General features: G+C 63.4%; 1 protein-coding gene across 4 annotated transcripts in view; it reads right to left on the bottom strand.

Annotated features, from left to right (window-relative positions):
- The window catches only part of MAD1L1 (mitotic arrest deficient 1 like 1), a 317349-nt gene that overhangs the window by 131279 nt on the left and 173191 nt on the right, over positions 1–12879 (bottom strand). For 3 of the 4 annotated variants that reach the window (XM_049638985.1, XM_049638987.1, XM_049638988.1), the window contains one exon: positions 5755–5811. The exons of the other annotated variant lie outside the window; for it this stretch is intronic. In XM_049638985.1, coding sequence (XP_049494942.1) covers positions 5755–5811 — 57 coding nt within the window. The remainder of the gene's footprint in view (positions 1–5754; positions 5812–12879) is intronic. 4 annotated transcript variants of the gene reach the window in all.

Here is a 12879-nt window from a genome sequence, read left to right as displayed (position 1 = left end):
AGGACTCCGCCGGGAGGCCCGACCCGCGACCTCCACCCTCACGCGGGACAGAAGACACGAGGGTATCTAAGACAACACTGACGAGGGAAATAACCGAAGGGTCAGCCCTTCCACAGGCTGGGGCTCTGGGGACTTTGACAGCATGTCTCCGTGGTCCAGACAGGAACGGGCTGAAGCGTTCCCTCTGCACTGGGGAGTTTCCTTTTCCTTTTGGGAACGATCCGATTAAGAGCCAGAAATAACAGAAGCAGACATTTATTTCCTAGGCTAGGAGACCATCTTCTCGGACCCCTGTCCCCAAAACACAGACGGATCCCCGTGAGGTGATAAATCACCAACCTCGTTAGGTCTTTGCAAGCTGGAGGAACCAAAAAGACCGGGCCCCGCTCGGGGAGAGGGGCCCCCGCTCGGGGAGAGGGGGCGGGCGGGGCGCAAGCTGCCTCCCCCCACGTCCACATCCCGTCACTCGGCAAATCCTTTACAGCTAAGTCCAGGGCCCGGCCCCGTGGCACCGCGGCGTCCATGCAGGCCGGCTGGCGCGAGCAGGCCTCACGGTGCCCACAGGCCTGCGGCCCGGCCGCCACTGCACCTGTCCCCTCATCTGAGTCATGGAGACGACCCCGGCACCAGGGTCTGCCGTGAGGGCTAAGAGGGATGATCCGGGTACAGCCGCGAGCACAGCCCGGCACACGGGAGCGCTCGGAGTTCAGTGGCTGCGGCGTGACCGAAAACGGGCCCACAACAAGGACGACAGCCATGGTGACGGCCACAGGCCCACAAGTGAACGTGGAATGGGAACGTGACGTGTCTCTATGAAGGGGAAGCAGAGGACGTTTAACTCGAGCTGAGGGAGGGCTCGGCCCTGCGGGACAGAAAACACATTCCAGGGGGCGGGAGCGGCACAGGGCGACGGGAAGGCGAAGGAAGCCGCATGCGGGGGCCTAAGTGGAAGACGCGTGCGGAGAGTCAGAAGGGCGCCCAGAAGCGGGACTCAGATACTCGCGGGACCTGACAAATACGGTGTCGGGACACAGACGTGTTTAAAGTTGTCCAGCGCGGGGTGCGTGACCCCTTCTCTCCCTCAGGAGCCTCATCCGAGGACAGGACTGCGGCGGCCACGGGCGGACAACCTCGAGCTGGCCCCTACCGGGGCCCAGTGTGGAGCAGCACCGTGGGGAGGAGGGGACCCAGGGCTGGACTCTGGACGCCCACACGCTAGGCCTCGGGGGACAGACGAGCCAGTGTGGCACGGGCAGAGGGCCCCACGCCCACATGCCGCCCTGCCCCCAGGCAGCCCTCGAGGCGTGGCGGCCAGCTCCGCATCCCTCACTCACCCAGAGCCCTCCGGCCCTGAAGCGCCTGTTGGGGACTCTGCTCTTGGGGGTGGCCCTGTGCCCCCCAGGTCAGCTCGACACTAAATTCTAAAGAGGCTTCGTCGAGCCCTTCTCCCAAAACCAACTCCCCGGCTCCCATCGAGCCGGCCCAGGCGCTTGCCCCCGGGAGCCAGCACCCAGCAGCGAATCTGGGCAGCTGCCGGGCAACGCGCCGGCAAGGTGCGCTGGCCACGGCGTGGGTGGGGGGCCCGACACAGCCACTCCCAGGGCGTCCGACGGCCCTTCAGTCTGTGCTAACGTGGGTCAGCGCGGTCAGGGACACGAGGGACAGGAGTCCCGGAGGCCCAGGCAGAGGCGTGCGGTGGCCGCAAAGTCACTGGAGCTGGAACCCGCCGGAACCCAGGCCTCTGCCTCCTGAAGAGTAAGGCCAGGCGCCAACGGGGCCACGCCACAGGGCTCCGGGAGCTCACGTCTGCACAGCTGTCAGAACGGCGCCCGGCTGGCCGTCAGGCCGCGTAAGCGTGCGTCAATAAACCACCACGATCACCCCGGTGCTCGGGACACTCAGGACCCACCCGGCTGCAGACGCCAGACCCAAATCAACCTCACGACCTGCTCGCAGACTCGGGGTGCTCGCTCCAGGCCACGCAGTGGACACACAAAGACGATGAGGACGTCGCTTTGACACGGAGAAGACAACGCGGCCACCAAGCACCACCGGCCAGCCAGCGGATCTGCCCTCCTGCAGCGAAGGCCTGTCTCCTCCATGGCTCTGCCGAGGAAGCAGGACAGCCAGGGGGACGTGGCGGGGGACACGGCCGGGGACACGGCCAGAGGGACACGGCCAGGAGGAGGACACAGCCGAGGGGACACGGCCAGCAGCTGGCATAAAGCTGCAGAAGCAGCAAACACCGGGAGATGCCGGGAGTGAGTGGAGGCGGGCAGGACCAGGCCCCGGGACACGCACAGAACGGTCCAGACCATCCCGGTCGGCTCAGAGCAGATGGCCAGGCAAGTGCAGCAGGTCAAGCCCGGGTCAGGCTGGGGACACAGCCGCCTGCGAGAGACTGACTCAGACGGTGGCTCAGGAAGGCGAGCTCCCTGCAGCCTCCAGGGCCGGGTCCCCCCTCCCCCCCGCCCCTCCTACAGCTCCTGGAGCCTGCCGTCTCGGGCCCTGACGCCTCCCTCTGTCATGCCGGGCCCCAGCGGCGGGACACAGACACTGCTCTGCGGGCACGGAGCCTTGCGAATGAACAGGCTGACCCAAACCCAAGACGGCCACCAGCCTCAGGGACACGGGTCCTGCTGGTCCCTGCAGCGATGTCCCCCATGAGCATTCGTGACTCGCCCAGCACGGATGAAGTTCTCCCATCGAAGCGGGGGGGTCTCCCAACCCTGGCTTGGTCCCGTGGCAGCACGGATCCAGGACGTGGAATGAGTCACTATCAGTCGGAGAACCAGGAGGTTCTTGTAATAATTTTCCGGAAGGCAGCCGGCAACGCTGGCAGGCTGCGATAAGGCCAGGTTCTCGGGCGGCAGGCACGTACGGATGCTGGCTGCCAGCACTGAACAATGGAAGCTCACACAACCCCTTCTGCCGATTTCCTGGCCCTCGACGCTGCTTTCACAGTGACAGACGCATCAGCAGGCACACGCGGGTGTGCGTGCCCCTCGCAGAGCTGAAAATCGGCTCTCACTGGCATCTCCCGTGATCCGCGCACCAGCCCCTCAGAGCCACAGCCAGCGAGCCTGGCGTCTCAGGATGAAAACCGCGGGCAGGGAGAAGCTCGGTGCGGGCTGAGGGGGCCGCATGCTCGCTCGCAGATGCTGCCCTGCCCCAGTGGGACGCTGCCACACCTCGGAGCCCCCCGGGGAGTACCCGACCCGCCAGAGCCCTTTCCGGCTGACCCTGCGCAGGCCCAGAGGCTGGCAGCGGGAGCCCGCGGGAGCCATAGGGGGGAACGGTACTCAGGGCGGACGACTGCTTCGTTCCCAGAGTCGTGAAGGCGTCATTCCCCCTTAAATCGGAAAATCAATCTTCCCTCCTTGCTCCCTGGAGTACGTCAAATATTAGAGCGAGTTTTATAGTTATAATCAAAAACCTCATTTCTCCAGCCACCGCCGGCCGTATCTAATTAGGGTGAGGGATGTTAATGATACAACTGTGGCCCAGGACATCTTTCCTTGTGATACTAATTGCACTTAAAGAGAAAAGCCTGAATGATGCCATGCTTCCTAATTAGCACAGGTTTGCTAATTAATAACAGAAAGGCAAACTGTCTTTGTCTCGTCATCTGCAATTAGCTACAGATGTTTAAGTTTTTCTTTCTTCCTCTCTCCTTCCCTAAGTAGCAAGTCAACTTAGGGCCAGAAAACAGCCGGCTGGGAGAGGCGGCCCAGGAACCGGGCGTCCCTGACCCAGACGGACAGTGGCCACGGGTGCCCCCGGCCAGAGCCATCGCCAACACCGTCACCGAAACCGCACGAGGGCCGCGGAGCCAGACCCAGGGTCACCTCGATCCCCGTGTCACTGCGAGCTCCAGCCCCGGCCCCACGTGGGGCCTCACTCTTCCTCCCACGCCAACCAGAGGAGGTGGACCCAGGGCCTGGGGAGGAGGCAGGGAGAGGAGAGGCTCGCAGGCCTGAGTGAGCACCTGGACCCACACCGGCCCGGCCGCTGCCACGTCTGTTCTCCCTCCAAGTGGGAAGGAGAGGACAGAAACACGCGGGAACCAACTCAGATGACACAACGGAGGCAGAGAGTAAACCCACGTGGGTGACAGACGGGTCAACGATGAATGCCGGCCGCAGAGAACTCAGACACTCAGGGCACGGGACGCACCCACAGGGGCCCCCAAGGCGCAAAGACCAGCGGGGCCGACGTGCACTTTGAACAACACGTGTGTGACAGCAGGATGTGCTCCCGATGGGTGTAGCCGCCCTCCCTGGGGGCCCGGCTCCTGGGTGCTGGAGTGGCCTGGGAGGGCTCGAACCTGAGGCTCTGCACGCCGGCCCCCGGGACACACACGTGCCCAGGTGCTTTGCCGGCCGGCCTCGCCTCGGGAGCTCGGACCCCAGGGCCAGGCACCCGGCACCAGGCATCCACTGGCCCCTCAGACGCCCAAGTTTCTCTCCGGCTTTGCCCTCCCCAATCTTCCCATCCTACCCATGACTCCCTCACCCGCCTCCCAGGCCACCCTGCCATCTCTGACTCCTGGACTCATGCTCTCCCTGCATCTACCTCTGCATGGCCAGTGGAACCACGGCCCACCATGCACCCCTGCAACTCTCCCTCACCCCCACCCGTCAGGGGCTCTGAGCACAGCCAGCCTCAGGCGGCTGCTTCCTGAGTGTTCCATTGCCCTGTGCTATGGCCGAGAGCAGCGCTAAGACAGGACACCCAGCGGCCAGGGGGACAACTGCAGGATGGACGAAACAAGTCCAAGGACGTGGCATGTCCCCTTGTGGGCCACTCTTATTTTGCAGGTGAAGGCCAGGTGACCCGCTCAAAGTCAGGGACCGACAAGATATGACACCACACTAGGAAGCCTGAGCTGCGCTGTGCGCCCCAGGGCCCACCCCAACTCCTCACCCCGCAGCCCCGATCCCAACTGGATGGCTTGCGTCCTGGGGTGGGGCAGTCCCAGCACACCTGTAAATGTGGCCTGTGGCCCTCCTGTGACCCTGGTGGCTAGGTCCCCACAGAGGCCAGACCGTGACCGCAGCAGCGCGACGGGCCTTGTGGCTTGTGTGGCACAAGGGCGCGGTCCTTCCCACAAGGTAAGGAAGCCGTTTGGTACTGGGCACCCAGGCCAGGGTCGGCGGTGCCTGCCCCCTGCCCCCACCCAGCTCTGCACGCAGCCCCGGGGGGCGGGGGTGCAGGGCAGACGGGGGGATGGTCCCAGGAGAACACGCAGAGAGGAAACCTGCCAAGTGGCTGGGGGGCTCCGCAAGCTCAGCAGGGGAACGGGGGCTGTGGAGCCCGGCGGCCACCGCAGGGTGCACACCCCAGGAGGTGGGGCCGCTGTGGGCCGGCCACTGGGGGACAGCCTGAGGACGACGTGGCCGTGGGCGCCAAGGCACGGATCGCCAGGCCGCGGGCCCTGCACCGCTCAGGAGGGTGTGCGAGTCTGCTCTATGTTAGATGGCTCACGACCTAGGGCACCAGGAGTGTGGTCGGCCCCGAGTCAGAGTGAACCAGGGGACGGCCCCACACCAGCCCGTCGCTGGGGACCCAGCACCCGGCTTCCAAGCCCCACCACACCCTTTCCATTCCCACCGGTGTTTCTGACGACACGGAGGGCCGTGGCCATCAGGGACCCCCAGGCTTGCACCTGACGTGATCTCCTCACACCCAGGGTCTAAGGCACCCCCACCCTGAGCTCCCTGTGGCCACAAAGACCACCACCGAGGGACTCACCATGTCTGCTCTCTGCTTCTGGCCTCCCAGCTCCTCCAGGGCCTGGGACAGCTGAGCCTTCAAGACAAGACAGAAAGCAGGGTCAGTGGGCCTCCCGCTGCCCATCTCCACCGCCCACGCTGCCTGCTGCGCACAGGGGCCCCGGGGGCGAGGAGGTGGCCCTACGTTCCCGCCGTCTGGAGGAGGTGACCGGGGGGCGGCCAGCAGACACCCGCAAGCGCACGCCCACACCTGCTGCCCAAAACAGCGATGCAGTTACACGCGTGGAGACGACCGGGGTGCGGTTTCCACGCCCCTGCAAGAGTGGGGCTGCAATCCACCTCCTCCTGGAAAGCTCACGTCCTGGAAGAAGCAATCAGGGGGACTTTCCCGACGGGACCAACATCCAGGAAAATCCGGGACGCCCCCCAACCAGCAGGACCGTCCCGGGGGCCCGGCCCGTACTGCCCCAGGGCAGAGAGGCAAAGGAGGTTCCCGACCGTGGGAGCCGATGGCGGTGCCCGGCCAGGTCCCAGGGACCCAGGCGGGAGCTCAGGGGTGGCCGCGCGGGCCTGGCCAGTCCAGCCGGCACGCTACGTCTCCACGGACGCCACCGTGGAACCGGGAGCAGACCAAACTCCAGAGCGGCCCCCCGGCGCCCAGAGCCGGGCCAGGCACACCCGGGCGCTGCTGGCTCACATGTGCGCCTAGTCTCGACGCCCACGAGCGTGGTCTGCGTGGCTTGTCCGTGGTCCTGCACCGACGCCTCCTGAGCAGCAAGAGGCCAGGAAACGCTCACGCGGGGAGAGAAAGAGGCCTCCGTCCTGCCCGGAAACAGTGAGCGCAGGTGTACTAAGGGAGTCGAGGGGCCGCTACTTGGACACCGCCAGCGAGAGGCTGAACCCACCTCCCTGAAGAAGCACCGGGCTTGCTGGGGACCCGGCGGCGGCCACAGGGTCTCTGCCACACCGCAGACCCTGTCCTTCCTGGAGCGGCAGGGGACAGACACACAGCTGTCACCCCTGCCGTGACTCTCAGGACACCCTGGAGGGTCCCAGGACGCGGCTCCTGAGGCGCGAAGGGAGAGGCCGGCGGCACTGGGTCCTCAGGCCGCGGGAGACCCGCGTCTCTCGTGACGATGTCCGCGTGCGCCAACCCTTCCGAGGCCAGGGCTCCCGCTAAAAGCTCGTGGGTACTTTGTGCGCCCGCGCGAACCCAGAGCGACATTCTCAAGAGAACCGAGAACGGGGCGAGTGCGGGCGGCACAGAATCGTTGCCACGGCACGGCAGCCCCAAAACTCCAGCTACGAAACCCGGCTGAAAACCGAAAACGCACACCAGCATCAGGACCAAGCGCTGGGCCTGAGGCCCCGTCCCGTGGCGGGGAGGGTTAAAAACCAGGGAACCGCTCGGGAAGGTGGTTTGGCTTTCCCCTCTCGCTCGGCGACCCAGCCCACGATGCGCTCCCAGGAAACCGAACCGTGCGCCCAGTTGATGGACGCAAAACCGCCCCTGCCGGCACCGCAGAGCTGAGATCCGAAACCGCCGGCTGCCCCCGCCCCTCCGGCAGGGGTGACCCAGCACGCTGTGGCGCGGCCGTGCACACAGAGGTGCGGCCGGCGGCCCCCGTGTGAGGTCAGCCGGGAGAGGCGGAGAGCGCAGGGCCGCGTCTGCCCGTGGCCACGCCGGGAGCCGGCCACAGGCCTGCACGCACGCTCGGCGAGCCAGCCACAGAAACGCAGTGGTGGCCACCGGGACGTCCAGGCCGCAGAGAGGGCCCCCCCGGCCAGGTGGTGAGGCCAGAACTCCGCCGACGTGTGCGGGACACTTCACTACGGCCTCTGCGAGGACACAGGTGAGCCAAGGCCCGGACGCCAGGATGAACAGGCAGAGGCCGATCCACGATGCTCCGCGCTCCGCTCAAACCCCCAGCCTCCACGTGAAGCGGACCCAGGAGGCGTGCTCCTCGGGCGTTCGCGTGACCCGGGCTATGAAACGGGGCTGCTATACGATAGAGAGCACGAGGGCTGCAGAGACCCCGAGAAACCAGAGTAACTGACAGAAACCTGTCCGCAGGAGCGTCCACGCGGCGTCGGGAAACGAGCGCTCGCCTCACGTCCCTGAGGCAGACGAGCCTCGAAGCAGTTTCAGGAAAACTCGGGCCGCAGAGGGAGGCCGGGAGCCTCTCCCGCCCTCTGCCAGGCCGGGAAGCCAATGCCAGAGGGACTGGCCACGCTTCACGTGTCCCACAGACGCGACAGGACGGCGGGGGGGCACCACCCCACGCTGCCGAGCCGGGGAGAAGGGAGGCGTCCAGAGACGCAGGGACCGTCCCGCGCAGAGGGCGGGGGTGCAGAGGAGCGGCCCCGGCAGCCCACCGCCCCTGAGTGACGGGCTCCGATGACCCAGCGTGGGCCCCCGGTGAGACGCCTGGTGGACGGCGGCCGCTCTGCGAGCTCTCCCAGCAGGAAACGCGGGCCTTCCTAGCGCGCCGGCCACGAACAAAACAGCCGATGCCATACAGGCCTCTTCCAGTGCTTGGCGCCTCTTCCGCAGACCCCCCCCCCCCCCCCCCCCCCCCCCCCCCCAACAGCACACGTACGTGAATGTGCCCCCCCGCCCTCCCCAGAGCACGCTAAGGTGAAGCGGTGCGGTCAGCGACCAGGCCTAAGTCACGGTGGCCCACGCGGACAAGGCACCCGTGTGGCATGCCGGCCGTGTCCACCCACCCCGCGGGAGGCCCGGCCCGGACACCACGATCCCCTGCACCTGCCGAGATCCCACCAGCTCCAACACGCCGGCCTTTCCGGAGGACTGAGAAGGGGACACGACACAGGCCGCTGGTCAAAGCCCATCCACTGGGCCTCAGCCGGTCACTCGTTCTGTGGTACTGTCCCTACGGGCGTCACCGCACCCGTGCAGGCACGTCCGGGGCAGCTGGGGAACACGGCTGGGAGCAGCACCGACCGAGGCGGCGGGCAGACACGATTCTGCCCGTGGGGTCCCGTCTTCACAGACGGCAGCTGCTTGCTGGGCCGGCCCGTCCGGCAGCACCGGCCTGGCCCTGCGGTGACTCCGGCCGCATCCCTGACACTTGTGCTAGAGCCGGGCTGTCCCCTGAGCAGCAGAGCGCCACCCGGCCACCCACACGCCCCCTGGGCTGTTCCACTCACAACACCCGAGGAGCTGAGGCCACACAGAGGGCCGGGCTCACGGCCCAGGAGAGGAGGACGTGCACCCGGTGCGCCTGAAGCCCCTGCACAGGTGCATGAGGGCTGGGGGCCGGGGAGCAGTGGTCACTGCCCGTGTTCTGGACGGAGTCCAAGCGGAGAACACACACTGCAGTTTCTGGCCAGGATCCCAGGAGGGGCAGCTTCCTCCCTGCAGCCGGCGTTCACACTCTGGGGACCTGGGCGGGGGGTGGGTGCTGCAGGAGTACGCGTGTGTCCTCCACAGGCAGGACCGCGTGCCTTGCACGGGAGTCAGGTGTCACTCCTGTGACCCTGCCGGCCCCTGGCCTGCCCGTGACCGGTGACCTCACACTGGTGCTCGTCCTCCACGCCGGGGGGGTCCTGAGGTGACGGCAAGAGGGGGGCTCTGCAGGCACGGAGCTGGCAGGGGGCTAAGAAGGGAGGCGGGGGCCAGGGAGCAGCAGGCTGGTCCACAGGGCCGGTCGCAGTGACAAGGCTGGAGGCACCACCTGCGGGGAACAGACGCCCGCAGCAGCCGCGGGAGGCCTCGGACCCTGGAGCTGCAGCCCAGCCGACCGGGGGTCTGCAAATCAGAGGGGCTGGCGGGAGTGCCCGTGCGTGGAGGCAGCACGCCCGGGAGCACGCGTGAGGGGGACGGGGCGTGCGGAGAGGCCGGGGTGGCCACAGAGCCGCGTCAGCCCAGCAGCTCACACGGCACTTCCCGGTTCGGGGACACGTCCTCCGGCCGGGCCCCCGGGTGGCCGCTGCACTCAGACTCGTGCCCCAGGCCCACGCGCCACTTGTGACAGGCAGAGGCTGCACCAAGACCTCGCGTCGCTATTTTTAACCAGAGGTGAGAAGCTGCTATGTATGAAGAGCCAGCGCCCTGCCAGCGCGGGAGCCCGGGCACGGCCGAGGGGCAGTCCCCGCAGGCCGCGACAGGCTGCCGCAGCTGGCCGACCAAGCCGGGAGGACGCGAGGACACCTGGCCAGGAGGAGGGGAAGTCAGAGCCCACGGAGGGGGCACGCCCAAAGTCGCAGGGCACGTGCAGGGAAGGAGCCGGAGGCCTCGGGCCGCCGGCCCCTCTGCTCCGCCGCACTTGCGGGTCCGCGGGCCCCGCCGGGTGCAGGACCCAGACCCACTCGTGCTTTCTGCCCAGCAGAGGCCGCGAGGGGCGAGCACAGCCGCCCGCACCCCCAGCGTGGACGGCGGCCACAAAACAGACCCGCGGGCACCTTAAGCGGGCAGCCTGCTCACAGGGCCAGGTGACGGCCCGAAGCCAGCCGGCCGCGGCTGCCGCAGCCCGGCAGGTAGAGGCGTCCACGCCACCGAGGCCAGCCCTGTGACCCGGGCGGCCAGCGCCTCTCCCAGCCCCAGAGCACGCCCAGCCCTGTGAGGCGCTCCGTGGAGAAGCCCGGGACCCCGTGCAGGGCTCGGTCCCTCCCGTGTGGCAGCCCCGGGGGCTCATGCTGGGGCAGGGCTCTCAGCGTGGCCAGGGACCGGAGCTGCCCCGTCGCCCGGGAGCTCGCCACAGGTACAGCGTTTCAGCCCAGCACCCCCCACACCTCTGAGGAAGGGGCCCACAGCCATCCCAATGTGCACCGAGTTTGAGAACCGCTGCCACAGGTTTAATCTGGAGCGAGACAACCAGAGGCCAGTCCCAAAGGTGCTGCATCCCCACAATGAGCCAGGAGAAGCACTGGGCTGGGACGCCAGCAAGGTGGCCGGACAGGGGTCTCCAGCTGTCGCCCCACAGAGGGTGGACTGAGAGAACTCTCCATTGGTGAGGACGGAAGAGATGACCAAAGCTAAGCCGGTGTCTTGAAAAAATAACCAAAACGGACAAACATTTAGTGAAACTCAGTTAAAAATAAGTCTGACAGACTTAAACCAGAAACAAGGGAGGACGTGTTACGAGAGACCACTCGAAGGTGCCAAGAGTCGTTAAGAGACTACCAGATACAATTACCAACAAAGCAAACGATCAGAAAGAAACAAACGAACTCCTAGAAACGCACAAGCTCTGGAGGATAAACCACAAAGAAACAGAAGATACAAACAGAACAATAACAAGAAGGCTGAATCAGTAATAAAAAAAAATCTCCCAACAAAGAAAGGCCCGAGACCAGTTCAAGAATTATTACCAATCCTTCTCAAACTCCTCCAAAACTACGGAAGAGAAAAGAACACTTCCAAACTCATCTTACGAGGCCAAGATTAGCCCGAGGCAAAGCCAGACAAGGACGCTACAGGAAAACCACAGGCCGGTATCCTGATGAACACAGATGCAGAAATCCTCAACAAAGTACTAGAAAACCACACTCCACAGCACGTTAAAAGGATGACATACCGTGACCAAGTGGGATTTATCCCTGGGATGCAAAGACGGCTCAACATCCACAAATCAAGCGACGGCACGCAACATATTAACAGAACGTAGCATAAAAATCATACGATCGTTTCAACAGATACAAAGAAAACACCTGACAAAAATCAACACGCTTTCACGATAACAATTAATTAGGTACCACCCACCGTCTCCATGCTTACTCAACACAGTACTCGAAGTCCTGGCCACAGCAATCAGACAAGAAAAAGAAACAGACGTCCCAGTCAGCAAGGAACAAGTAAAACTGTCCCTGCAGGTGACATGACCGTACATGCGGGAAATGAGACGCCACCAGAAAACTGTTAGAGGTAACCAACGAATTCAGTAGAGTCACGGGATTCGTAACTCACGTCGCAAAAGTCAGATGCGTTTCTATAGGCTGAGAGCGAACAATCTGAACAAGGAAACAATTCTACTGCATCAGCATCAAAAAAGCAATAAAATACCCAGAAATAAATCTAAGGGAGGAGGTGAAAGACCTATAGACTGAAAACTGTAAAACACTGACCAAAGAAACCGAACAAAACACAAACAAATAAAAAGTCATTCCACACTCACGGACTGGAAGACCTAATACTGTTAAAACATCCATATTACCTGGGGCGCCTGGGTGGCTCAGCCGGTTAAGCAGTCAACTGCTGCTTTCGGCTCAGGTCGTGATCTCCCGGTTTGTGAGTTCGAGGCCCACATCAGGCTCTGCACTGACAGCAGGGAGCCTGCCTGGGATGCTCTCTCTCCCTCTCTCTCTGCCCCTCCCTCGCTCACACTCTCTCTTCCTCTCTCTAGCTCAAAATAAATTAATATATACGTTTTTTAAAATGTCCGTTACCCAAAGGAAACTCCGGATTCAATGCAATCCCTATGGCATTTGTCACAAAAACAGAAAAAGTAATCCTAAAATATGTACCGAACCTCAGAAGACCCTGAATAGCTAAAGAAATCTTAAACAAGGACGGCGAGGCCGGAGGCATCACACTTCCTGATTTCAAGCCGCCACGAAGCCGCAGTAATCAAGAGGGAGTAACGCCCGCACAAGAACAGACACGCAGACCGACGCGGCAGAACAGGGAGCCCAGAAGTAAAGCTGTCAAGGATTCACGACGGGGAAAGGACAGGCTCTTCAAGGAACAGCCTTGAGGAAACTGGATGTCCACATGCAAAGGAACAGTAGTGGACCCCTAGTCTCACACCACACGCACAAAATCAACTCCAAACACGGGCCCGGAACCATAAAAGTCCAAGAAGAAAACAGGAAAGGCTCATTCATCTTTGTGATGGTTTGTTTTGTTTTTTTTTTGTTTTGTTTTTTTTTTTTTTGATTTGATATCAAAAGCACAGGCAACAAAGGCAAAAACAAACCGGTGGCTCTGAATCCAACTAAAAATCTTCTGCCCGCACAGGAAACCACTGACAAAACTGAAGGTGGTGGCAGACAGAATTTGCGAACCGTACGTGGATAAGGGGTTAACAACCGCGTATGTAAGGAACTCGTGCGACCCGATATCAAATCACCAAACACCCAAACAAACAGTGGGCAAAGGATGCACAGTTTTCCCCGAGAACAC

Source organism: Panthera uncia, chromosome E3, assembly GCF_023721935.1.
Source record: "Panthera uncia isolate 11264 chromosome E3, Puncia_PCG_1.0, whole genome shotgun sequence".
NCBI classification, from domain to species: domain Eukaryota; kingdom Metazoa; phylum Chordata; class Mammalia; order Carnivora; family Felidae; genus Panthera; species Panthera uncia.
The sequence above is the reverse complement of the archived record's forward strand: the minus strand, read 5'-3'. Positions and strand labels throughout refer to the sequence as shown.